Source organism: Dromiciops gliroides, chromosome 3 (genome assembly GCF_019393635.1).
Source record: "Dromiciops gliroides isolate mDroGli1 chromosome 3, mDroGli1.pri, whole genome shotgun sequence".
In the NCBI taxonomy this organism is placed as follows: Eukaryota; Metazoa; Chordata; class Mammalia; order Microbiotheria; family Microbiotheriidae; genus Dromiciops; species Dromiciops gliroides.
In genome coordinates this window covers 208311078-208338785 of record NC_057863.1, presented here as the reverse complement: position 1 = coordinate 208338785, position 27708 = coordinate 208311078, and the positions used below count along the sequence as shown (strand labels likewise).

The following is a 27708-nucleotide window of genomic DNA, read 5'->3' as shown; positions in this document are numbered from 1 at the left end:
TTCTCTTCAAAGATCAGGGTTAATGGGTGGAAGAAGTAGTTAGGGCTGAGTTAGAATTAAGGTTACTTACTAGTTGAAATTCCTGCTATTTGTCTGAAGACCAATTCTACTTTCATTTAATTTGTTGCATATCTTTGGTTTCAAACAGAGTAATTGTTGCAACGCAAATTACTTTCCCTGTCAATTGCATCTAATATCCTTTAGCTGCACTTAAGGATAAATGCTCCATTTACTTCAATTCTTTATATTTTGTTGATTTTAAAAAATGTTAATGCTCTTTTATTTATTTCATTAAATATTTTAATTACATTTTAAAAGATCTTAACATTCATTTTTTAAAAATTTGAATTCCAAATTAACTCTCTCCCTCCTGCCCCTCCCTCGATCCTTGAGAAGGCAAGCAATATGATATTGATTATACATGTAAAATTGTGTAAAACATTTCTATATTAGCCGTGTTGCCAACAATACACAACAAAAACCCTAAGAAAAATAAAATGGAAAAAGTATGTTTCAATGTACACTCAGAGTTCATCAGTTCTTTCTCTGGATGTGGATACCATTTTCCATCATGGGTCCTTTGCAATAATCTTGGATCAATGACTTATTCAGATTAGCTTAATTTTTCATACTTGTTTGTCCTTAAAATATTGGTGTTACTGTGTACAGTGCTCTCTTCATTCTGCTTACTTCACTCTGCATCAGTTCATGTAAGACTTTCCATATTTTTCTGAAAGCATCCTACTCATTATTTGTTACAGAACATTAATATTCCATCACAATCATATACCACAGCTTGTTCAGCCATTCCCCAGTTGATGGCCATTGCCTCAATTTCAAATTCTTTTGTTACCACAAAAAGAGCTGCTATAAATATTTTTGTACAAATAGGTCCTTTTCCATTTGTTTAATCTATGTGACATTTAAATTTTAATGTGTGGTCGCCTTAAATTAGAAGCTTTAGCACCAGTCTTTGGGCATTAAGCATTTATTAAAGCATACCAGGTATTCATGTGGAGTTCAGAAAGTTAAGAAAAGGCCTATCTAGCCTAGAGTTCCAGCCTGGTCTGGTTCTTCCTCAAGTCCTCCACCATGAGTCTGCTTCAACCATGAACTCTTCCTCAAACTGAGTGTGGAAGCTTTTTATAGGTCTGGAGCAGAGGTGGTCCTTACATACTGCTTCAAGCTGATTGGTAGTGTCATCCAAATCCATTGGTTCACTGGACTTGAAGGTGGTCTTGAGTTGAGTTCAAAGTCCATAGCTTCTGAGAACAATACCTTCTTAAGGGCTGGCCAGGTATGGTTACAATCTAATTAACTTGAAGAAGGCTAATCAGCAGTTAATTCAGTCGGTTTAGATTAATCTCCAGGTGGGTCTTTGAATATCTGCCAAATCCCATTATTTTATCACATCTGTTTGGGATACAGATCTACTAGTGGCCAAAGGGTATGCAATTGTATATTCCTTTGGGTGTAGTTCCAAATTGTTCTACATATTGGTTGGACTGTTTATGACTCTACCAACAGTGCATTAGTGTCCCAAAATTTTTCAAAATCCCCTCCAGCCTTTATAAATACTTTAAAGATTCCCTTATGAATTCTCTCTCCACTGAAGCAAAACACATTTCTTCCCCCCTGGCACTATATATTAATAGATAGTCATTGTGGATGGCTCTGCCCCACAAAATTCATCATATAACAGACAACCTTCTTATACACAAGCTTGTCTAAACTTAGCTAACTTTGTCCTCTGATTACAGGGATATAAGTGTCTCATAGGTTCTGTACTCAAAGCCTATATCCACCTTGGTAGGACCTAGAAGAGCCCCTACTCTACTAACATAACCTCCAAACCCCAAAGTGATCTCCATGCCATAACTAGGTATAGAAGTGAGACTTTTGTAGAAGTTTATCTAAACATTTAAAACTATTGTAATGATATATGATTGGGGGGCAGGAGGGAAGAAAATCTATAAAAATTTTTTGAAATCAACTTTGAAACATGAAGACAATAGTGTGTTAAATTCATTGAAGCAAACTATCAGAGTCTGTGACTAGTTCTCAAATCATATGTGTGTTTATGTATTTATTGATACTAAAATATTTCAAAAGTAAATTTAGGTATGAAGTCTGCCAAACTTATACTATGCATAGAAACAAAAATAACTGGCAACTTTTCATGCAAAAACTTGTTGATTTTTCAGTTTGGGTCCATAGCAGGTAATCATTCATGTAAAGAACGACATGATGTTAGATAAAACCTACGTGCACTTAGAGAGTCAGCACAGATGTGCTTTCTTATCTTGGCTTTGCTATGTGACTCTGGGTAAATCACTTCATCCCTATGAATATCAATTTCCTCATCTGTGTGTAGCAATGCCCATCCCATGGAGCCTGCTCATAGTTGACATTCTTGGTTCTTGCCAACTATGCAAAAGCTTTAGAGGTGCTTGCTTCTTGCCCAATGTAACATACATCTGAGGAGTTTGCATGTGATAATTGTCTCTTTATTGCCTTTGGAGAATTATTGGAAGAGCTGGTGATTTATCCCATAGAGTTAGAGCTCACTGAAACTCTGGGGAGGAGCCTCCAGCAACTATTCTACCACATTTGGAGAAGACAGCAACAAGAAGATCGGCTTAAGCCTGGTCATTTTGCCAGTAAAAATGTTATCAGAGATTCTTTGCACAGTAACAAGCTAGGGTAGAAAGAAAGCAAAGTTTACTAACAGTTTTCAAGTGTTACACTCTAGCATAGCAGTATCAAGACTATGGGCTGGGAACCCTTTGGGGACAATAGAATCATTTTAATGGATCTATAAATTCATGCCTGCTACAAGCAGTTTCATCCAAATTGTTACTCCAAGATAATATGCAGCCTGACTCAGCATGGTAAATAAACATATGTTCTAGGCTAGTTAAGTGATTTAGGATTGGGATTAGAATCAAATGAGATACCTGTAGAATATCCAGCACTCAAAAAGAGGTTTACTTGACCATAACTTTGAAAGGATGTTTAGCAAAAATACATAATTGTTTCTTTTGGGCACAGTTTCTTCTGACTGCTTTTGCTGTGGTGATACAAGCCAAGGCTGAGGAAGTCTGATTCTAAACTCTGGCTTTTTCATTTACATGATTAGAAAGCTATATCAATGGTTTGAACAGTAGTCCTTGGACTAATTAAATTTCTGAGATGGTATCATTACTTTTTTTTTTTTTTACAAATTAATTTATCCCTCCCAATTGCCCTCCGATCTTTCTATTGACCACAAAAAAAAATCCTTCAATACAAATCTACATGGGCCTGCAAAACAAATGTCCACATGAAGGTTGCCCCAAAATTTGTCTCTTCATTTTAAGTTCATTACATCTCTATTAGGAGGTTAAGTGGAGTGTTTATCTTGATTCATTTGGATCCCTGTTTTATGGTTGTTTCTCTGTGTTCTAAAGTCTTTCAAAATAGTTTTTATCTATATTGTTATCATTGTGTAAATTGTTCTCCTACTTCTACTCATTTTGCTCAGCACCAATTCATAAGTCTTCCAAGTTTCCTCTGAAATTGTCCATTTCATCATTTCTCATGACATAATAATAGTCTATTACATCATACATCAATATCAGAATAGCTGAAATTAATGGTATGCACAATTTGATAAATTTCTGGAGATAGTTCCAAACTGTTTTCCAGAATTATCTGGACAAATACATAGCTCTACCAGCAGTGCCCCTCTTTTCCCACAGCTCCTCAAACATTTGTTATTTTCCCTTTTGTTTTCTTTGCCAGTATGATTGGCATGACTTAGAATCTCAAAGTTGTTTTAATTTGCATTTCAGTAATTATTAGTGATCCAAATAAAGTATTTTCATATGATTGTTGATAGCTTATATTTCTTCCTTTGAAAACTACCTGTTCATACTTTTTGACTATCTTTTGTGGAAATGTTGTTTGCCTTACACATTTGATTCAATTCCTGATATATCTTGGAAAGGAGACTTTTATTAGAGATACTTATAAAGATTTTCTCCCCAATTACCTGTCTTCTTTCTAACTTTTACTACATTAGATTGGGGGGGGGGCAAATATTGGTTAAGGTTACATAATCAAAATTGTCCATTCTATCTTTATTACTTGTTTGGCTATATATGCTATCCCTATCCATAGTTATAAAAGTTCTCCAATTTATTCATGATGTAACCTTTGATATCGAAATGATGTATCAGTTTGGAGTTTATCTTTATATATCATGTGAAGTGTTAGTCTAAGTCTAGTATGTACAAAGAATGCTATCCTCTTTGCCCAGCAGTTTTGTTAAATACTTAGTCCTTCACCCAGTGACTGGTGTCTGTGTTTTTCAAACCCTATTCAACAATTTACTGCTGTATATTATATACCTCTTCTGTTCAATTGATAAACCTCTTTTTTATCCAATACAAAATTCTTTTAATGATTACTGACTTTATTATTATTATTATTATTATTATTATTATTATTATTATTATTAAGACTCTGAATCTTTTGTTCCACCATATGAATTTTACTAAGTTTTTTAGGTCTACAAAATATTCTTTTGGGAGTTAGAATGATACATTACCTAATAAATAAATAAATAAATCTGAATATTACTGTGATTAAAAAAATATTGGCTCAACCTAGTCACTAGGAATGAACATTTTTCCAATTATTTATGTCTCTAATTTCTGCAAAGAGTGATTTATAGTCAGAATCCCATAGTCACAAAGTGAATCTTGGAAAACAAATTCTCAAGTACTTCTTAACTACTATAGTTATTTTGCTTGGAGTTCCTCTTTCTAGTTCTTCCTGCTGGGTTTTCTTGGTAACACAAAGAAATGCTGGTGATTTATGTAGATTTATTTTATATCTTGAAATTTTGTGAAAATTATTAGTTATTTCAGTTTATTTTAAATTAACTCTACAGGATTCTCTAAGCATAATTCTTTAAGTCTGTGGTCACTATTGGCAGAACAACAACCAGAAGCACAGAGGCCATCCAGGAATTAGCTTTTTCTGCCATTGATCTTGACCCCATTTGATAAGTCCATTTCAATCTAATACTGCCAACTATTGCCAATGGTTGTAGGCTAGGCCTGATTCAGGCCAGCTGGGTGCTTTAGATTAAGAATTGGATTGAAATGAGATTATCTGAGACCATATAACTATCAGCAATAGGAAACTTATTTAGCCAAAGCATGGAAGAGTATTTAGCATGGATATAGTTTTGGATCGATTTAGTACAAATTCCTGCCATGTACTGGTCATGTTGGCATGCTGGCCAAGTCTGAGTGAGAGCCACTTATATCCTTTTGTAGGCTAACTATTATATAAGGGCCACTGGAAGCTAGATCAGTGGCCTAAGCCTTTTTCTCTGAGTTAATTAAGTCTTCTTGGGGGGTGGGGCAAAGAGGGTTAAGTGACTTGCCCAGGGCCACACAGCTAGTAAGTGCCAAGTGTCTAAGGCCATATTTGAACTCTGGTCCTCTTGAATTCAGGGCTGGTGCTTTATCCACTGTTAATTAAGTCTTAAGGACGGTTTCAATACCTTTTAGGAAAAACTAGCCTATTCTACAAGGAAGTTACTGTTTCTAACACAACCCTATAGGTGGATCAATAAATTTTGGGAGAGGGAATTGCAGAGTAGGTGTGTACATAAATTGGAAGAGGGGAGGTGGTATAGTCATCGGGAAGGAGAATTAGAATGAGGAGATTAGGGGGTAGAATTGAAATGAAAGATTTAGGACATTTCTATCACATGGTGCTACTTCTGTCCAACATTATTTGCCATGAATTAAAATTTTCTCAGACTGAAACACAGGAGAAAGAAGGAATGATGGGAGTAGAAAAATAAAATAGTAACAGAGAAATTGGTTAGAAGAGGGAGTCCAAACCTTTTACTTCAGAAGTTTTAGCCTCAGGAATGCAAAGATATTAAATTAGGAATAAATGAAGTATAACAATGAATCAGAAAACAAAATTTTAGAATAAACTACAAGGGAAGAGAATTAATGAAAAGGAGAACGTAAAGAAAAACTTTTTTTTAAGTGCATAAATAAAACTAATAAGCATAAGAAGTTTGAAGGGAGGAGTGAACAAGAAATTTTGGATTGCTCATTTAACAGGACAAGAAAATGGGAAAAAAGAAGAAAAAGTAGTTAATAAAAGAAAATAAAGAAAAAACATAAATCATGTAAGTAAAACTTGGAAAGTAACAGAAAGGTTAACAAATGAGAGAGGGGTGTGTGTGTGTGTATGTGTGTATGTAAGGAAAACTAATTGTAAGTTCAAAGTATTTGACTTGGAAAGGGATTAAGAAAATCAAAGAAATAAAACAATGTAAAGAAACAAATAGAGAAAAACGCCAAACTAACTCTCATAACTTTAAAAGTGAATGGACTGGGGCAGCTAGGTGGCGTAGTGGATAGAGCACCGGCCCTGGAGTCAGGAGTACCTGAGTTCAAATCTGGCCTCAGACACTTGACACTTACTAGCTGTGTGACCCTGGGCAAATCACTTAACCCTCATTGCCCTCCAAAACAAACAAAAACAAAACAAAACAAGAAAGACTGCAACCTCTCAATCCTCCCTCTCTGATTCTGCCTCTAACTCTTGTCTCTGTCTCTCTCTTTCCACCCTCTCCTCATATTTAATCTTGCCTACCTACTGTTTTCTTCTCTACTGCCTTCAAACATGCCCAAGTCTCCCTCATCATTATAAAATCTTCACTGGATCCTACAACCCACTCAAACTATTGTCCTCTATTTTTCCTCTCTGTCTCAGCCAAACTATAGACAAAAAATGCTATCTACACATGCTTCTATCTCTCATTCATCAACTCTCCAATCTAACTTTTGACTTGATTCAACTGAAATTGTTCTCTCCAGAGTTACCAATGATATCTTAACTGCCAAATCTGGTGGTTGGTATTTTTAGTCTTCTTTCTTCCCTACCTCTCCCATGACTTCTTCCATGCATCTCCAGCTGCCCCTTAGTTATTTCAAAATTGTCCCTTATACATCTTAAACCCCCCATGTCCAAAAATGAATTCATTCTGTTTCCCTTCCCAAACCCTCCTCCCTCCTAACTTCTGTATTACCGTGATTGGTAATACCATCTACCCAGTCACTTGGGTTTGCAACCATGTGTTTTCTTCTACTTCTCACCCTCTCATTTCTAATATACAATTTGTTGCCAAGGTTTATTGCTTTTACCTTCATAACATGTCTTGTATATATTCCCTTTTCTCCTCTGACATTGCTACCACCCTCATACCTGTATTATTGCAGTGACTTTATGGTTGGTCTCCCTGCTTCATTCTGTCTTCCACATAGCAGTCAAATTGCTCTTCCTAAATCACAGGTTTGACCATAACACCCCTTATACAGTAAACTGCAGTGGCTCTCTATTACCTCCAGGATCAAATACAAAATCCTGTAAAGCCTTTATAACCTGTTCCCTTCCTACTTTTACAGTTTTCTTCCCTCCAATGATACTGGCCTCTTTTTTGTTATTCAAAAATGAAGAAGTTCTGTCCTGACTTCGTTCCTCATCTCTACTTCCTGACTCCCCTGGCCTCCTTCAAGTCTCAACTCAAATCCCACCTTCTGTAAGAAACCTTTCCCAGTACTCTTTAATCTTAAGGAAGAGCTTGGTTCACAGTAGCAGAGGGGTCAAGAAGGAAGAAAATTGAGAAAAGGCCTTTAAATTTTACAAATGAGAGATCACTGGTAACTTTGGAGAGAGTAATTTCCATTGAATGATGGATGAACTGGAAGCAAGACTGCAAAGTTCAGAAGTGAGTGAGAGGAGAGGAAGTAGAGGCAGTGTTAATAGCTTTTTCAAGGAGGGTAGGCACAAAAGGGGAAATATAGGATGATAACTAATTATAGTTATATCAAGTAAGAGCTAGCACATAGCTTAATAATTATTTACTGAATCATAGATTGATAGGTTGGTATATGCTCGAATCAACAAACAAAATATGAGTTTGGGGGTTGTAATAAATATATCGATGTTGATAGAAGGGGAGGGGGAGTCCTTCATCATCTAAATCCTCACCTCATTTGTAAGTTAGAAAGTAAGAGCCTCCTGCATAGAATCCGAAAGAGGATTCATGTAGTATATACACAGTAATGAATCTTCCCTTCTTGGATTCTTAGTTCACATCTATGTCACAAAGAGCTTATCTGAATGAAATAAGGGGCTTATCTGTCTAGGGGCTTTTGATTTACTGTAGGTTATCAATCTCTCTGTATGCTCACGACCTCTCCTGCTTATCTATATTACTGACTTAGAAAAACTGTCATAATTCCCTCTAAAGTATTTGTGATCTTCCAGTGAAAATCAGCATGTTGCTTCATGCTCAAGAAAAATCTCTCTCTTTTTTTTTTACCAAGTCTTGCACATTTCCCCTTCCCTTTATCCATGCTGCTGATATTAACCACATAACAAGAATCAGTGGCTTCAAGTTTTCTTTATATGAAAGGGAAACAAATGGTAGTGATGAAAAACAGAGAGTAAAAAGTGAGGAAGTACTTTTGGGGAATATATGGCAGACAGTGTTATCATGCCTACCTGCCACCCAAATCAGCTTTTTCCAATTTAGTTTCCATCCTATTCTAGGGTGAAGGGACAGGTAAAACCTCCGGAAGAGTGGGACAGTTAATTGGAGTGACTTCTGTCCTCACCCCAGGGGAAGTGAATGAGGGAAAGGGCTCTCTTATCATCTCTTTCATTGTCTCAGCAGTTTTTCTTTTGGGGTTGGACTTTTTTTTCACTCAGCCCCACAGACACCTTAGCATGTCAATCTGTTTTGAAAGCCACAACATCAGGAGAGACCTGTCAGGAGTCTTTGAAGAAATAGCAGGTGAACACAAGCACACAGATCTAGATCAGTGTTCCCCCTTGCATTGTCCACATGAGGCCAAAATGGAAAATTAACTCCCAACTGCACCTCTTGACTCATCTCAGCTCCTTTTGACTGGATGTCCTGGGGAGATCGTGACTCAACCTGTCCAAAACAGAATCGTCATCCCCCTCTCTTCCCCAAAAATTTTCCATGAAAAAAATCACAGAAGGTTCACATCTAAGACATCACTTACTTAGTGGAGTCCAGAGTAGTGTCTTCATGGCAATAAGGGATATAGATTGAGGCAGGATTTTTTGGAGGGGGAGGCTTGGAATCACAGGATCATAAAATCATATGATCCCAGATTTAGAACTGGAAGGGACCTTGGAGGTCATCTAATCCAACCCCCTCATTTTGAGGATGATGAGAGTAAGTGATTTATCTGAGGTCACACAGTCAATACGCATCAGAAGAAAGACTGAAATCCAGTTGTCCCTAATGTCAAAGCTAAGTATCTAAACCATTACCAAATTTTAGAACATTATTCAAATGAACAAGTTTGTAGCATGCTAGGTTGATTGGGGGAAGGGAAGAGGGAACGAACAGCACTGATTTACCCAGAGAGAGTGAGAGACTTGCTACAGATAGTGGTCAGAATAGTATTTCTTTGAAGTAAGATGCTGTAATGGAAGACAAACATACATAGCCAACTCATGGACTTTGCTGCTTGTGTTCACAAGGGCATTTAGCTTATGAGGAAAATCACTGGGCACTGATCTTTTGAAGGACCAGAAGCTGTCTTCTGGTTGGCCTAGAACAGCAATTACAGAATTACAGATATGAGAATTGGAAGGGACCTCACTGACCATGTAATTTGAGCCATACTCAGAAGAATTCCCATGATTCTATTCCTGACCAGTAGTCATCTAGGCTCTGCTTAAAAGATTTGCAAGGAGGGAGAATTGGCCAATAATTAGAACATCTCATTGCATTTTAGACAGCTGTAGTTTGTTCCTGTAGAATTTTCTCCTGACATAAAATCCAAATTTACTTCTCTACCCATTTCTCCTAGTTCTGCCCTCAAAAGCCAACCAGAACAAGTATAATCCCTTTTCCACGGGAGAACCCTGCAGATATTTGAACAAAGCTTTTATGCTTCTTCCCCGTCCTTCCCCTGGGTCTTCTCTTGTCCAGGGTAAACATTCCCTGGTCCTCATATGGTATGGATTCATGGTCCTTCCTCTTCCTGCTTGACCTCTGGATACTTTCCAGCTTATCTTCTGAAACTCTCCTTGAATTGAACACAATAATCCAGGGGAGGGCAGACTATAAAGGAACTATCATCTCCTTATTCATGGGAGTTTTATTCCCCTCAAATGAGCCAAAAAATGTGTATGAGCTTTTTTTTGCCATATGATATTACTAACCCATACAAAGTTTTCAGTCCATGAAAAATCCTAGGTTTGAATAGGGGGTTTCTCCCACAACAACTGCCCTCTGGCCATATTTTCTACATCTTATACTTTTAAAGTTGAGCTTTTTGTACCCAAGTATAAGATTTTACATTTCTCTCCATTGAATTTCATTGTATTATATTAAATCTGGTGCCCTACCTAGGCTGTCGATATCTTTTTGGGACCTGACTAATCTAGAATGTTAGACATCCATACCAGCTTTATGTCATCTACAGATTTAATGAGTATGCCATCTATTGAGCAGCCATGTGGCACAGTGGATAGAGTACAGGCCCTGGAGTCAGAAGGATGAGTTCAAATCTGGCCTCAGATCCTGGGCAAATCACTTCACCCTGTTTACCTCAGTTTCCTCATCTGTAAAATGAGCTGGAGCAGGAAATGACAAACTATTCTAGGATCTTTGCCAAGAAAACCCCAAATGGGGACATGAAGAGTCAGACATGACTGAAACAACTAAACAACAATAAGAAGTAATTAGGGCTGGAACTCATGACATGGTATAGACTCCTGGCCTTGGAATTAAGAAAACATAGGTTTGGGGCAGCTAGGTGGTACAGTGGATAGAGCACTGGCCCTAGAGTCAGGAGGACCTGGGTTCAAATCCAGCCTCAGACACTTGACACTTACTGTGTGACCCAGGGCAAGTCACTTAACCCCAATTGCCTCACCATTAAAAAAAAAAAAAGAAAGAAAGAAAGCATAGGTTCAAATCCTGATTTCTTCTTTTTCTGGCTAAGGGAGGCCCAGCAAGTCAGTTAGCCTCTAGGCCCTTCAGGAAATTCCATAATCTTGTTTGATCCTCCCACCAATCCTGTGAAGTATTACTTTTGTGGTCTTCCCCTGTGATTTCATCAATAAGAGGAGCTTTTAGTGAGGAAACTCTCTCTTCAAAACAGATAAACAATTGTCGCCCAACTTTTCAGATTAGTCTTATTGTAGAGAAGAATCTGAGACACTGAGGTTTTGTGACTTGCCACATAGCAGATATAAATCAGAGAAATAACTTGAACCCAGGCCTTTCTGACTGGGAAGCCAATTCTCTATCCATTACACCATTGCTTCTCATGACATAAGTACAGATATTATCTCTGTTCAATTATAGTTGAAAAAACTGATGTACAGAAGTGCATCATGTATTGTAACAATACAATTAATATCATTTATCATGTTGAATTCTGACTAAAAGTGATCAGAAAATGGAAGGGTTTTTTTCATATCAGTCATGTTATTTAATAATATTTAGAGGACAGACAGACAATACGATATAGCAGATGAAGAACTGGCCTTGAAGCAGGGAAGATTTGGTTCTAAGTCCTATTTCTGATACCTACTGCCTGTGTGACTCCCAGGAAATAACCCTGAGTCTCTTCAGGGATCTAAGCAATTCTGTAAGATTATAAACTGCAGAGAAGGTTCTAAACTGCATTGGCAGAGAGGGAATTTCCTCAACCAGTAGTTCCCAGTACCAGCAAAGTCACAGGTCCAGTGCCTGTCCTTAAAAGAAGATAGAAGTAACTATTTCAAAGTATTTGATAGCACAGGATTACTTGAAGTTATGTTCAAAATCAAGGTTTCAGCTGTTGCAAAGTCTTGTGAGAACCACTAGTTCATACTTTTGTTCAGGAGAGGTAGGAGAGAATGTTACAAAATCAAACTAATTGTTTTATAGTTGCTTTTTAAAATATGCAGGAACAGTTTGCTTGCTCCTTTTCAAAACATAAACACAGTCCCAGGGAACTAGTTATGTAAATTGGAAGACATGCCAAAAACCCAAGTCAAATAACCCCAAACAAAACATCCAAAGCTGCATCTCCTGCTACATGACGTCAAAACCTCAGGCATCTGGGTGTCCCACAGTGTGAAAGGGTCAAATTGACAAGGAGGTCTAACTACATTACAGTCTTATTGCGCTCCACTAATGGGACTTCCCAGCAAAACCCCAGGAAGTAGGGTCAATTTGTCACGTAAATTTTTTCAGAGAAGAAAGAAGGGGATTAAAAGAAATCACTCCCTACAATTGCATAGCTCAGAATCACAGGCAGTGGCCTCCCAAAGCAAGCACCCACGTGTGGAGAGACACAGACACAGCCCTCCTTCCTTCCAAACATGTCCGTTCTTCCAACTGTAGGTTTAGAAGAGCAATCCCTTAAGCTTTTTTTTTTTTTTTTTAGTGAGGCAATTGGGGTTAAGTGACTTGCCTAGGGTCACACAGCTAGTAAGTGTCAAGTGTCTGAGGCCGGATTTGAACTCAGGTACTCCTGACTCCAGGGCCGGTGCTCCATCCACTGTGCCATCTAGCTGCCCCTCCCTTAAGCTTTTGAAGAGGCCTTCACTAGGGTAAATGAGTGCCCCTCTAAGTCTTCTTGATAACAGTATTCATTAGTAACAGTTAGAGAACATTCAGATAGTCCTGATACCTCTGTAGACAAACAATAGTATATGTAGTGTGGGAAGAGGATCCCGTCCATTGTTTTCCACCCCCAAGAATCTGATTAATTCTTGGAGAGAGCAATGGTTCCTTTTATTCTTGTTGCTGTTATTTACCACTGGTAATTCATTACCCTTTTCAATGTCATATCTATACCAAATTTTGAGTGTGTTGCTAATTTTCTTATCACCAAATCGCTTTTCTCCCTCTAGTAGTAAAACCAGCTATCACTACCTGTACTTCCAATCAGTCTAGGATATTATCATCCTAATTGTTATGCATTTCTCCTTCTCTTGCTTCCCGTATAATAGTTTGTTTATTGTCTTATGGTCCTTGAGTTTCTTAAAGCATTTCATAACATTCTTAAGTGTTCAGTCTGCTTGAAGCATCAATGTATGATTCATATCTAGAGAATTTTTCCTGGCTTCCCCAGTAGTTAGTGTTTTCTCCTTTCACTTCCCTGGTATTTTATCTGTGTACATGGTATATATCTGCATATATATTCCTAATAGAATGTAAGTTTCATGATGTCAGAGACTCTGTGTGTGTGTGTGTGTGTGTGTGTGTGTGTATGTGCCCGCGTGCACATGCTAATGCTCAGAGTAAAAATAGTGGATACTTAGTGTTAAATTGCAATCATATTTTCTGTTACAATATCAAGTAAGGACTAGTTGCTCCACCATACTTTTTTTTTTACAATAACAAAAAGTTTGCTCTACAAAGTCAATCAAGTCTAGTAGCAGTCTTCTTGAAAGTTAATGGTGTTGGGGCAGCTGGGTGGCACAGTGGATAGAGCTCCAGCCCTGGATTCAGGAGTACCTGAGTTCAAATCCGACCTCAGATACTTAACACTTACTATCTGTGTGACCCTGGGCAAGTCACTTAACCCCAATTGCCTCACTTAAAAAAAAAGAAAGTTAATGGTGTTTTTGTTGTTTAGTTGTGTCCAACTCAATCCCATGGACCAGAGCATGCTGGTACATGGGTTTTTCTTGACAAAGATACTGCAGTGTTTTGCAATTTCCTTCTCCAGTGGATTAAGGCAAACAAGAGTTAAGTGACTTGCCCAGGGTCACACGGCTAGTGAGTGTCTGAGGTCAAATCGAACTCAGGTCTTCTTGAGCTTAAGTGCTCTATCCATTAAGCCACCTAGTTGCCTCCAACTGCCTATTCCAAGTTTAGAGAAGTTAAATGGCTTGCTTATTTTTGTGCTAAATATCAAAGGAAAGATTTAAATCTAGTCCTTCCTAATTCTGAGTTTAGTATGTCAGATACTAAGCCAAACTGTCTGTCAGATAGGAATCTATTTGCCCATTTGAGAAGCTACTTTTAGTTTCCCAGTTCTCTATTTCTTCTCTGCTTATTTATACTTTTCTAAATGATGCTGAGGTCCTCCCTATAAAGAATTGAGGTGTTGTAGTTTTCATTAGTATAAAAAGTATTAATAAGGTTCTTAAGTTTCTTATCACCTGCTTTTCCAAAAAGTTAAACCACATGTGCTGCAAGCCCACATAAAATATAATTATTGTAACCTCTAAGCTTCCATTTCCTTAGCTATAAAATGAGAAGGTTGGACTAGGTGGATTTTAAGGTCTAAAGTCTAACTCTAAATCAGTGATTCTGAGATAGTTTCCTACAGGTCTTAGTATAAGAAAAGTTAACAGAATATGCATTTATGAAGAGCCAAGGACAGTAAGATGCTAACTAATATAGGTTATATATTACAATCATGTTAAACATATTTCCACATTAGTTATGTTGTAAGAGAAGAATCAGAACAAAAGGGGAAAAAACACAAGAAACAATAAACAACAAAGCAACAAAAGTGGAAATAGTATGCTTCAATCTGAATTCAGACTCCACAGTTCTTTTTCTGAATGTGGAGAGCATTTTCTACCATAAGTCTTTTGCCATTGTCTTGGATCTTTGTATTGCTGAGAAGAGCTATATCTATCACAGCTGATCATCATATAATGTTGATACTGTGTAGAATGTTCTCTTGGTTCTGCTCATTTCATTCAGCATCAATTCGTATAAGTCTTTCTAGGTTTTTCTGAAATCCATCTGTTTATCATTCTCACAGCACAATAGCATTCCATTACATTCATATACCACAATTTGTTTAACCGTTCCCCAATTGATGGCCATCCTCTCGATTTCTAGTTCTTTGCCACCACAAAAAAAGTAGCTATAAGTATTTTTGTACATGTGGGCCCTTTTCCCTTTTTTATGATCTCTTTGGCATATAGGCCTAGTAGTGGTATTGCTCAATCAAAGGGTATGCACAGTTTTATAGTCTTTTGGCTGCTTCTGATTTGATCCAAACCATAATGCCTATAGTCTTCCTGCTGTTTTCTTGTGTGATCCTGAACTAGATGGAGACATTTTCTTATATTTCTCTTTCATTTTATTGAATCTTTACTTCTGGTGCCATCGTTTATCCTTGCTGGGTTGTTTCTCAAGGGAGTTGTGGTTATCTGGAAACGTTTAGTTTGTCATCTTTGCTCAAAATCCTTGTCATGTGGATGAACTGAAAGTTGACTAACTCTTTATCCTGAAGGAATGTGGTGTTGTTTTTATTCCTGACTATAACAACTTCTCCTATCCCTGCAAAACTTAGCAACCATCTAAGCCTATCTTGATCTTCTAGAAGCTATCTATCATTAGATGTGTGATTTTTTTTCCCTTTTTTGCAGGGCAATGAGGGTTAAGTGACTTGCCCAAGGTCACACAGCTAGTGTCAAGTGTCTGAGGCTGGATTTGAACTCAGATATTCCTGAATCCAGGGCTGGTGCTTTATCCACTGCACCACCTAGCTGCCCCCGAACCTCTCTATCATTAGAAAGACCAAGGAACCTAGACCCCAGATTCTCAGACTTCCCTTAAACCTGGAATGAACGCCACTACCAAAGGAAATTCAATATTTAATAGCCCTATTCAAGGAAGTCTACTCTAGACTGCTACCTAATCTACCTACTCCCAGATCTTTGTGCTTCTAGGATTGACTTGTAGAAACACACTCTACCTATGCTATGGCAATGGGACAATAGATCATAGATTACTGTTTAAAACTTAGGACATTGTTACTTGGTGCTTCTCATTGACCCAAGTCAAGAAGTATGTCAGTCACTTTGTAAGATCCTTTGAAGTATGTACTCATGTCAAAAAACTAGTGAGAAAATAGCAGGGATGCTTACCTTTTACCCCTATCCTAATGGATGACTAGACAATCAGTCCATTTTTTCAGGGAGAGAAAATAATGGGCACCAATGGAGAAACAGCTGAAATGACCAGCTTCCATATGTATTTATCTTATTTTCCAGAGCTTTCTTCCCTAGTAACACACCTGGATCCCAAACTAGATCAATTTTCACTGGTGCCATTCTTCCATGATGGAAAGAAGGAATCCATCAGTAAGGCAATTTTAACCTTGTATTATTTTATACATTTGAAGGTATTTCTCTATTTCTTTTGTGTTCTCAGTTTTATTAGCATATAATTGTTACGTAAAATGTTCTGATTACTTCTTTTTTTTTTTTTGGTGAGTCAATTGGGGTTAAGTGACTTGCCTAGGGTCACACAGCTAGTAAGTGTTAAGTGTCTGAAGCCTGATTTGAACTCAGGTCCTCCTGACTCCAGGGCCCATGCTCTATCCACTGAGCCACCTAGCTGCCCCCTGATTACTTTTAAAATTTTTTCTCTTTTTGTTGTGATTTTACCTTGCAAATTTGGTATTTTATTGATTGGATTTTCTGCTCTCTTCTTTTTTTAATTGGATTAAGCTAAGAGTTGGTTAATCAGTTTTATCAGAACTAGCTTTTCATTTTATTTATCAGTGCTGTGGCTAACCTTGTGTTATAATACCCATTGTTGGGTATCCCTTCATTAGTGTGATGGCTTGATATAATTCATAAGGGATCAGCTATATGGCTCTAACTTAAATCTGCATGATATATCATTGCTGGTACCCTCTCTGATAAATTCTGTGGCTGGTTACAGGGACTTCATGGAACCCAACAAAAGATCCATACATAGAAACCTTTGGGAATATAGATACCTTAAGCTCTTAAATGTCTTTCCCAGCAAGTTAGCATCTGGGACCACACAAAATAAAAAGAAAAGAACACTAGCCATCCATAGCAGAAATACTTCAAGTACTCTAGAACCTTACCTGACCTTTTAATCTCACACTCGGACCCAAACTACATTGTGAGCCTCACAAAAGATGGGTTGAATTGATGGTTGTTGCTTATCTCAGTGCAGATCTTCCTTAAATACTTAAATACTTTTTCTTCTCCAGCTCTACCCCTATTCACAAAAAGCTTATAATTTAGTTGGGAAAATAAGGCACATCAACTAATAAGTATTAGTAGAGCAATATAAGTACATAAGGAGATTTAAAAAAAATGGGATGGAAAGATCACTCCCCAGTAGGGTGGTAGTTACTTATACTAGAGAATCAGGGAAAATTTCAAGTAAGAAGTAGGATCTGAGTTTATTTAACATAGTCTTATTATTAATGGGGCAGCTAGGTTGTGTAGGGGATAGAGTACAGAGCCTAGAGTCAGGCAAGTCACTTAACCCTTTGCCTCAGTTTCCTCATCTGTAAAATTAGATGAAGAAGGAAATGGAAAAACATTGCAGTATCTTTGCCAAGAAAACCCCCAGTTGGGTCATGAAGAGTCAGATATGACTGAAAAACAACAAAAAGTTTTATTATTGGGGTACCCTGGATGAAAGGAAAACATCTTGGTTGCTCAATTTTGATGGAAATATAATTAAATACATTGAATGTCTGTGGTTCCCTCAGCTTTGAATACTCTGCCTGTCCAGTTCTTCCTTACTCTTCAAGGTCCAGTTCAAATGCTACATTCTGTCTGAACTCATCTTTCTCCTGTCTCTCCATCCCCAAGCTAGAAGTAATCCCTCCCAAATATGACTTAACATAATGCTTTGTACCTTTCTTAATACTTTCATGTTATACATTTACTAGAGTTCTTGACTTTTAACAACATCTACTAAGGCTGTATGTGCATATGTATTGATTCTTAAGCATTTAAGCAACTTGCACATAGCAACTCATGGACACACACAACACAGCTCCCCTGATGCCAGTTCTAAAAGGAATAATATTCACCTTTGGGTGAAGTGGAGGCTCTGAACCCTCATTGGTTCTGAACTGAGGGGCTGGTATGAAGGAAATAGTGGAGAATGGCAACGCAGATGACAAATTCCCTGGTCCTGCTGGTCAAAGATCAATTTGTCCATTAGAGAAAGAAAAAATAAATTCACAAATTTATTCAACCCTCAAATCTAAATTCCTATTTGGGCAAGCAAAGGAAATAAAATAGTAGTTCTTATCTCACTCTTCAAAGATAAATAATACTCTGGGTTATTCAGGGGCTAATTATTCTGATGGAATGTAATGATTGGAATGTTGCCACCTGCTGGAGACTTACTATAGAAAAGCTCTGCCATGAGGTGAATGTCTCTGAGGGCTAGACCATGTGTCTTATCTTTGGAGTCAGGAAGTGATGTTTGCTGGTGGGAGGAGGAAGGGGGAGCCTGGCGCTCTGACTCACTCTCTTTCCTGTGGACTCTGGCAGAGAGCAGAGCTAGGAATGTGCTCTCCCTTTAACAGATAGATGAATGTAGGCCTTTCTCTCTTTACCAAATTCTTATTCTCCTTAATAAATACTTAAAAGCCTAACTCTTGCTAAAGCTTATAATTTATTGGCGACCACTCATTAGATATTTTATACAGACTAGCTAGAATTTTAGCTTTAACAGGAATTAGCTTGTCCCTTTTCTTCCTTCCTCAGAGGTTTTATACCTTAAGCTATTTATTCAACCAGAAGATAAAGAGAGACCAGGAGAGAAAGACAAAATCAACTAAATTTGTTTTTTGCTTATCTGGTCAAAGGCTCATTTAGGGAGAAGATACTAGATACTGGATGCTGAACTTTTGAAATAGCTGTGAATTCCAATATTTTTTTCTTATTCTTCCTATATGAATTTGATTTTGAGGACCTGATTAATAGTAGTTCAACTTTTTTTTTTCAGTTATTTTCCCTCAATGAACACACAAGGTTTCCACTAAAGTTGAGTAACTTTATTAGGAAGGAAGGAAACAAACAAATACTTCTGCTGACATTGTTCTGAACAACATAGTAAACACTAAGGATGCAAAAACTAGGAGGAAAAAAAAAGTCCCTGCCCTCAGGGTGTTTACTTTCTAAAGGTGAAACACTCTAAAGGGAGACAAAAAGCTAGAGGGGTGGGGATATGAGGGTACCTTGAATATAACATAATTTTACTATATTATGAAGATGTGTGGGAAAAGTCTTTTTCAGCATGATGCTTTGTTCACTGCAGCCATTATTAAGTGGACAGTATATCAGGACCCCTATACCAGGATTTAGAGTAAACTTATTTGATAGTATAAATAGGAAATGAGAATAGTGCCTTCACTGCACACAGTGATGATTTAATTCATTTTGCCAAACATTTAATAAATATCTAGTCATTGTCCAAGTCACTGTTCTCAGTACTGGGTGTTGTGGTGCTAATACAAATACAAAAAAAGAAAAGAAAAATAAAACAATCTTTTCTTAAGAAGTTTATGTTCTGGGGGAAATACAAAAGTACAAGATAATTTAAAGAAGAAAGGGCACCAACAGTTAAGGGGATCTGGAAAAATTTCTTTTTGGAGGTGAAACCTGAGTTAAGCTTTGAAGAAAGCTAAAGCCTAGCATACTATCATTGGAGCCAACTTATTCAAATGTATGGAAGTAGGAGATGAGAATGCTGGGTTCAGAAACAGCAAGTAGAGCAGTCTGACTGGAGATGTGTGAAAAGGAGTAATATAACTTAAGTCTGGGAAGGTAGATGGGAGCCAGAATGTAAAGAGCTTTATATAAGCAGAAACACCAAAAATTCTTGATCATAGGAGTGACATGATCAGATCTATGCCTTAAGATTATAGTAGTTGGGGGCAGCTAGGTGGCACAGTGGATAAAGCACTGGCCCTGGATTAAGGAGGACCTGAGTTCAAATCCAGCCTCAGACACTTGACACCTACTAGCTGTGTGACCTTGGGCAAGTCACTTAACCCTCTTTGCCCTGGCCAAAAAAAAAAAAAAGATGATAGTAGTCATAAGGAAGTTGATTCAGAGAAGTGAGAGACTAGAAACAGGGAGAACAATTATGAGGCTATTCAGATAAGAGTTAATGGAGGTCTGAACAGAGATGATGAATTTGTGGGTAGATAACAAGGGACTAGATAGTAAAAAAAAAAAAAAGATCTTGGGGTTTAAGTTAACTGGAAGTTCTATATAAGTCAACAGCCTGAAGTGGAAGCCAAAAATACTAATATGATATTTGGATACATTCAGAGAAACATAATTTCCAGAAGATGATGGTCTCACCATACTTTGTCCTAATCAGATCTCAACTGAGTTTTGTGTTTAGGTCTATGTTCCATAGTTTAAGAATGACATTGATAAGCTGGAGAGTGTCCAGAAGAGGTCAACCAGAATAGGAAAGGGCCTTGAGTCCTAGTCAAATGAGACTCTGTTAAAGGGACTAGGAATGTTTATCTTAGAGAAAAAGACTCTAAAGGGACATTTAATAATGATGTTTTAAGTACAGAGTGTGCCAAAAGTCATGAAGCGGTTTCAATATTTAATAGCTCCTTAATTTTTTGTTTTTAATTAATAATACCATAGCATCATGTACAGTAAGTATACATAGGAAACAAATTTATATTACATGTAAAAATAAAATCTCACAAATAGCAATGGGAGGAAGTTGAAAATATGTAAATCCAGGCAAAATGGAAGAAAAAGCTTTCTAATCATTAGGGTTATTCAGAAATGGAATAGACTGCCTAAAGAGCTAGTGAATTTTTCATCTTTGTAGGTCTTCAGATAGAGACTAAATGATTATTTGTTTTATATGCTGTAGTGGAGATCTAGTTTGTGTATGAACAGCAAATTCTCTGAGTTGCTAATTAAACCTGGAGGCACTGATGATATCACCAAGAAAGATGGTATAGATACTGAGGGGACTAGAAGAGTGCCTTGGGGTATACCCCTGGTTAGGAAGTGATATACAAATGGAAATATGTAAGAGGAGATTGTGAAGAAGTCATTAAGACAGGAAGTCACTTTAAAAAAATGTATGAAATAAGAACCAGAAGGAAAGGTTCAAAAACTGAAGAAAACTCAAGAAGGATGATGACTGAGCTACAGTCATCAGATTTAACAACTGACTGGTAACTTTATCAAGAACAATTTCCATTGAGTACCAGAGATAGAAACCAGGTTGCAAGGTGTTAAGTAAATAGGAATTGAAAAAGTAAAAGTAAAATGAGAATAGACATTTTTTGGTAGGAGTTTGACTTGTAAACTTGTTTGATATTGTGTACAAGACATGAGGATTGTTCCCTCACTGTACATGCTGACACGTATGTGGTCTTCTGTAAATATGTGTATTTATTTGTTAACAAAAAAGGATGCATTTTCAGTTTTAAGACTATATATGGGGGACAAAGCCAAGATGGTGAAGGAAAGGCAGTAACTTCTCAGAGCTCCATACATGATCCTGCAACAAAACCTTCAAATAGTGCCATAAGACAATTCCTGGAGCAATAGAACCCACAAAAGGAGAGCATGAGATCATTTGCCAGCGAAAGACAGCTTATAAGGTTAGGGGGAAAGGTCTTTTTTTTTACCGGGGTGGGAGTGGATCCCAGCCCTACAGCTGTGCCAACAACACAGATTCAGCTTCAGGCAAGCCATACCAGAGAAACAGACCCCTGGAGCTTCTGAATCAGCTACAGTGGCAGTTTCTTCTGGAACTCAGCTCATGGTCTGGTGAGAGGGCTGAGTGGCTGTCTGGGGGAGGTTATAGGGGTCTCTGCTGGTACTGAGATGGAACTCAGTTGTTTTGCCCATGCTCAGAACCAGGAAGCAGTCTTGAGTGTGGAAGGGGTGAAGGCTCACCAGAGCTAGCAACCACAGCAAAAGAGATTTTTTTGTTTCTAGGTTAAAGAGCAAGTAGGTCTGGGGTTATTTACAGACCAAAGCACAGGCCAGGCAAGTGCAGAACGTGCCTCTCCTTAAATCATACCACCTGGGACCCCCTGAAGCTTGGGACAGTGCGTCCTGGAAGCAGTGCCCCACTTTAAGAAGGAGTTAAAAGTCAAGATACAGGTTAGCAAAATGAACAGACAGAAAAGGATGGAGGCCATAGAAAGATTCTTTGGTGACAAGGAAGATCAAAATACACCCTCATAAGTAGATAACAAGACATCTAGGTAGTCCAGTGGATAAAGCACCAGCCCTGGATTCAGGAGGACCTTAAATCTGGCCTCAGACACTTAACACTTACTAGTTGTGTGACCCTAGGCAAGTCACTTAACCATCACTGCCCCATAAAAAAAAAGAAGAAAGAAAGAAAAGACAAAGAAAAAAAGTAGATAACAAAGTCAAAGCTCCTGCATCCAAAGCTTCCAAAAAAAACCATGAATAGGTCTCAGGCCATAGAAGTGCTCAAAAAGGACTTTGAAGAGAGGTAGAGGGAAAAGTAAGAGAGGCAGAGGAAAAAATGGAAAGAGAAATGATAGTGATATAGGAAAGTCATGAAAAAAAGTCAACAGCTTGAAAAGCCAAATGGAAAAGCTCTCTGAAGAAAATAATTGCTTAAGAATTAGAATCGAACAAATGGAAGCTAATGACTTTATAAGAAATCAAGACAAAATAAAGCAAATCCAAATGAATAAAAAATAGAGGGCAATGTGAAATATCTCCTTGGAAAAATAGCTGATGTGGAAAATAGATCCAGGAGAGATAATTTGAAAACTATTGCACTACCTGAAAAACATGATCAAAAAAAGAGCTTACACATAATCTTCCAAGAGATTGTCAGGGAAAACTGCCCTGATATTCTAGAAGCATAAGGTAAAATAGAAATTGAGGGAATCCACCAATCACCTCCTGAAAGAGATCCCAAAAGGAAAACTTCCAGGAATATTATAGATAAATTCCAGAGCTCCCAGGTCAAAGAGAAAATATTGCAAGCAGCTAGAAAAAAATGTAATTCAAATACTGTGGAGCCACAGTCAGGATAACACAAGATCTAACAGCTTCTACATTAAAGGACTGGAGGACATGGAATATGATATTCTGGAGGGCAAAGGAATTGGGATTACAACCAAAAATCACCTACCCAGCAAAACCATATGATCTTTCAGGAGGAAAAATGGGACTTCAATGAAAAAGAGGACTTTCAGGAATTTGTGAACTAAATAGAAAATTTGACTTTCAAATACAAGACCCTAGAGAACCATAAAAAGATAAACAGGAAAAAGAAATCATGAGGGAGGTTAAAAAGTTAAACTGTTTACATTCCTACATGGGAAGATAATATTTATAACTCATAACTTTCTCAGTATTTGGGCAGCTGAAAGGAATAAATTTAGACAGAGATCATAGGTAGGAATTGATTATGAAGGGATGATATATATATATATATATAAAGCATTTTTTTTTTCATTTTTTGTTTTTTTGCGGGGCAGTCAGGGTGGGGTGGCATGCCCAGGGTCAAGCAGCTGGTGAGTAGCTTGTGTCTGAAGCTGAATTTGGACTCGGGTCCTCCTGGGTCCAGGGCAGGTGCTTTGTCCACTGTGTCACCTAGCTGCCCCATGATGACATCTTTAAAATAAAATTAAGGGATGAGATAATTACACTGTAAGAAAGGGTAAGGGAGAGGTGGAAAGGGGCAAAGTATCTCACATAAAAGAAGCAAGAAAAAGCTAATGGAGTGGAGGGGAAAATAGGGGGAAGTAGGTGAGTGAATGAGCCTTACTGTCATTAGAATTGGCTCAAAGAGGCAATAACATATACACTCAAGTGGGTATAGTGATATATTTTGCCCTGTGGGGAAGTGGGAGGGGAAGGGAATAAAGGGGGGAGGGGTGAAGGAAGGGAGGGCAGATTGGGGGAGGTGCAGCCAGAAGCAAAACACCTTTGAGGAGGGAAAGGGTAAAAAGATAGAAAATAGAGTAAATATCATGGGGAGCAAATAGGATGGAGGGAAACACAGTTAGGAATAGTAACTGGGGGAAAAATGAAGCAAAGGCAAGAGCAATGTAAGATGAGAATGATGATGATGGTGGTACTTACTTTGCTGGACTACTGTGAAGAAAATTGTCAAGTATAAGGTACTATGTAAATGTAAGCTATTATTGTTGTTGCAATAATCAACCTCATGGGTGTTTTGCAAGGAAATCTCCATTTAAAGTATTATATAAATGTAGTTTACTATAAAAAATAAAAGATGAGCAGGATGCTGTCAGAAAAACCTAGAAAGACTTACATGAACTGATGCAAAGTGAAATGTACTGTATACAAAAGAACAGCAATATTGTAAGATGATCTGCTGTGAATGACTTAGTTATTTTCAGCAATGCAATGATCCAAGACAACTCTGAAGGACTTAGGAAAAAATGCAATCCATCTACAGAGAAAAAACTGATGTTATCTGAATATGGATGGAAGTATATTTTGTTGTTGTTGTTAGTTCCTTTTTCTAAAGTCTTTTGTCTGCTATGTTTTGCATGACTGCACATGTATAACTTATGTTGAATTGCTTGAGTTCTTTTGGGGAATAGGGAGGAAGGAAGAGAATTTGGAACACAATTTTAAAAATCAATGTTATAATTTGCTTTTACATGTAAGTTGGGGAAAATTCTAAATAAAAAATGAATGAATGAATGAATAAATGAATGAATGAATGAAAGAATGAATACTATATATGTACTTAGTCCAAATATTCATGGGTATTAATATTAGAAGGAAACAAGTTATAGAAGGAAAATATAAAAATGAATCAGTAGGGGCAGCTAGGTGGCACAATGGATAAAAACACTGGCCCTGTTCTCTGAAGAGAATTATTGCTTTAAAATTAGGATTAAGCAAATAGAAGCAATGACTTTATGAGAAATTAAGACACAGTAAAGCAAATCCAAGTGAATAAAAAAAATAGAGGGCAATGTGAAATATCTCCTTGGAAAAACAGCTGACCTGGAAAATACATCTGGGAGAGATCATTTGAAAATTATTGGAATACCTGAAAACCATGATCAAGGAAAGAGCTTAGACATCATATTCCAGGAAATTGTCAGGGAAAATTGTCCTGATATTCTAGAAGCAGAAGGTAAAATAGAAATTGAAAACATCCACTGATCACCTCCTGAAAGAGATCCCAAAATGAAAACTTCCAGGAATATCATAGCCAAATTTCAGAGCTCCCAGGTCAAGGAGAAAATATTGCAAGCTGCCAAAAAGAAACAGTTCAAGGACTGTGGAGCCCCAGTCAGGATAAAATAAGATCTGGCAGCTTCTACATTAAAGAACGGGAGGTCATGGAATATGATATTCCAGAGGGCAAAGGAATAGGGATTACAACCAAGAATCACCTATCCAGCAAAACTATGTATGATCTTTCAGGGGAAAAATGGGACTTCAATGAAAAAAGAAGACTTTCAGGTATTTGTGATGAAAAGACCTGAACAAAAAAGAAAATTTGACTTTCAAATACAAGACCCTAGGGAAGCATAAAAAGGTAAATAGGAAAAAGAAATTAAGAGGGATGTTAAATGGTTAAACTGTTTACATTCCTACATAGGAAGATGATACTTCTAACTCATAAGAACTTTCTCAGTATTAGGGCAGATGATAGGAATAAATTTAGGCAGAGAGCACAGGTGGGAATTGATTATGAAGGGATGATATCTGTAAAGTGTTTATTTTTTGTTTATCTTTTGGGGGGTGGTTGGAGTTGAGTGACATACCTGGGGTTGTACAATGGGTTAGTGTCTTTTCCTGCATCCAGGGTGGGTGCTTTGTCTACTGTGTCACCTAGCTGCCCCATGATGACATTTTTAGGGTAAAATTGAGAGGTGAGAGGAATGCACTGGGCGGGGGACGGGGGGCGGGGGCGGGTTAAGGGGAGAGGTAGAATGGGGTGAAATTTCACATGAAAGAAGCAGGAAAGGGCTTATGGAGTGGAGGGACAGATGGGGGAGGAGCAGGGTAGTGAATGAGCCTTACACTTATCAGAATTGGCTCAAAGACCTTAATCTCATCAGAGTTGGCTCAGGGAAGGAATAACATACACATTCAGTTAGGTAATCTATCTAACCCCACAGAAAAGTAGGAGGGGAATGGGTAAAAGAAGGGAGGGCAGATTGGGGGAGGGGGAAGTCAGAAGCAAATCCCTTTTGAGGAGGGATAGGGTGAAAGAAGATGGATAATAGAATAAATATCATGGGGAAGGGAATAGGATGTAGGGAAACAGTCAACAATAGTAACTGTGAAAAAGAGAAAAGGAAAAAAATTGTACAAAAAATATTTATAGCAACTCTGTGGTGGCTAAGAATTGGAAATCAAAGGAATGTCCATCAATTGAGGAATGACTGAACAAGCTGTGGTATATTGTACTATAATAAATGACAAACAGGATGATTTCAGAAAAACCTGGAAGGACTCATAAGAACTGATGTATAGTGAAGTGAGCAGAACCAGGAGAAGAACATTGTGCACAGTGACAGCATTATCACTCAACAAGCAATTGTGAATAACTTAACTACTCTCAGCAATGCAATGATCCAAGATGATCCCAAAGGACTAATGATGAAGCATACTATCCACCTCTAGAAAAAGAACTGATATTGATTGAACACAGAGTGAAGCATGTTATTTTGTGCTTTCTCTTTTTTTTAACTTGTCTTTTTTTTTTTTATAAAATGACTAATATGGTAATGTTTTACATAATTGCATGTGTATAACCTATACTGATTGCTTACAACCTTGGGGAAGTGGCTGGGTAGGGAGGGAGGGAATGAGAGAGGGATAGAATTTGGAACTCAAAACTTTAAATAAATATGTTTTAAAAATCCAAACCACTGGCCCTGGATTCAGGAAGGCCTGAGTTCAAATCCAGCCTCAGACACTTGACACTAGCTGTGAGACCCTGGACAAATCACTTAACCCTCATTTCCCTGCACCCCCCCACACACACAAACAGATGAGGAAACTGATGCAAACAAGGGTAAGTGACTTGCTCAGGGTCACACAGCTAGTAAGAATCTAAGATCACATTTGAACTCATGTCTTAGTGACTCCAGAATTAATTAAATTAACTAATTAAAGTATTAATACAAACATTTTTTTTCTTTCTACAAAGTTTTGTCGAAACAGCATGCCTCACAGATCCTTACGAGGAAACGTCGAGCAAATAGTTTTATGGAAGAAACTAAAAAAGGAAATCTAGAACGAGAGTGCATTGAAGAGCTATGTAACAGAGAAGAAGCTAGAGAAGTCTTTGAAAATGAGCCAGAGACGGTAAGAGTCTGTAACATATAAAGGGCTGGGAGCATAGTACAGTAAGAACCACCACATAGTAGCAAAAAATAAAAACAAAAGCAAAAACAAAAATCCTTTTATTCAAGGGTATAAACCCACTTTTCCTGCAGCAGAGAAAAGGCCCTTTAAAGATCTCGTGAAATAGGCTTTTGTAGGGGAACTTGCTGACTTCAATGGATTCTTCCAGGTGAAGGCTTTCTTAAGGCTAATTAGAGTGGTCCCTTTAATGGGAACCTGCCTTGAGTTTGTAACCTAGCAAGTCACATAGATCTCTAGGCAGTTACAGATAGGGGAGTTCACCTAGCCAGGTTCACCCCATCACCTGGCTGGAATGGTATTGTATATAATTTCACTGGCCAGTGTCAGATAGGACAGTGTCAGATGGGATTCTCCTCTTCATCCCTGTTTTCTTGCAGGGTCATCTCAGGTGTTGAAAATTGTCAACAGAGGGAGCAAGGGAAGCAAATGGCAAGTCCGAACTAACATTACAACTTCTGTGAACGCCCAACTAACAGT

At 37.7% G+C, this 27708-nt stretch overlaps 1 protein-coding gene across 1 annotated transcript in view; it reads left to right on the top strand.

The window, feature by feature from the left end:
- Window positions 1-27708, top strand: part of PROS1 (protein S) — a 97389-nt gene that overhangs the window by 4307 nt on the left and 65374 nt on the right. The window contains exon 2 of the mRNA XM_043997012.1: window positions 27014-27171. Within this exon, the coding sequence (XP_043852947.1) occupies window positions 27014-27171 (158 nt within the window). The remainder of the gene's footprint in view (window positions 1-27013; window positions 27172-27708) is intronic.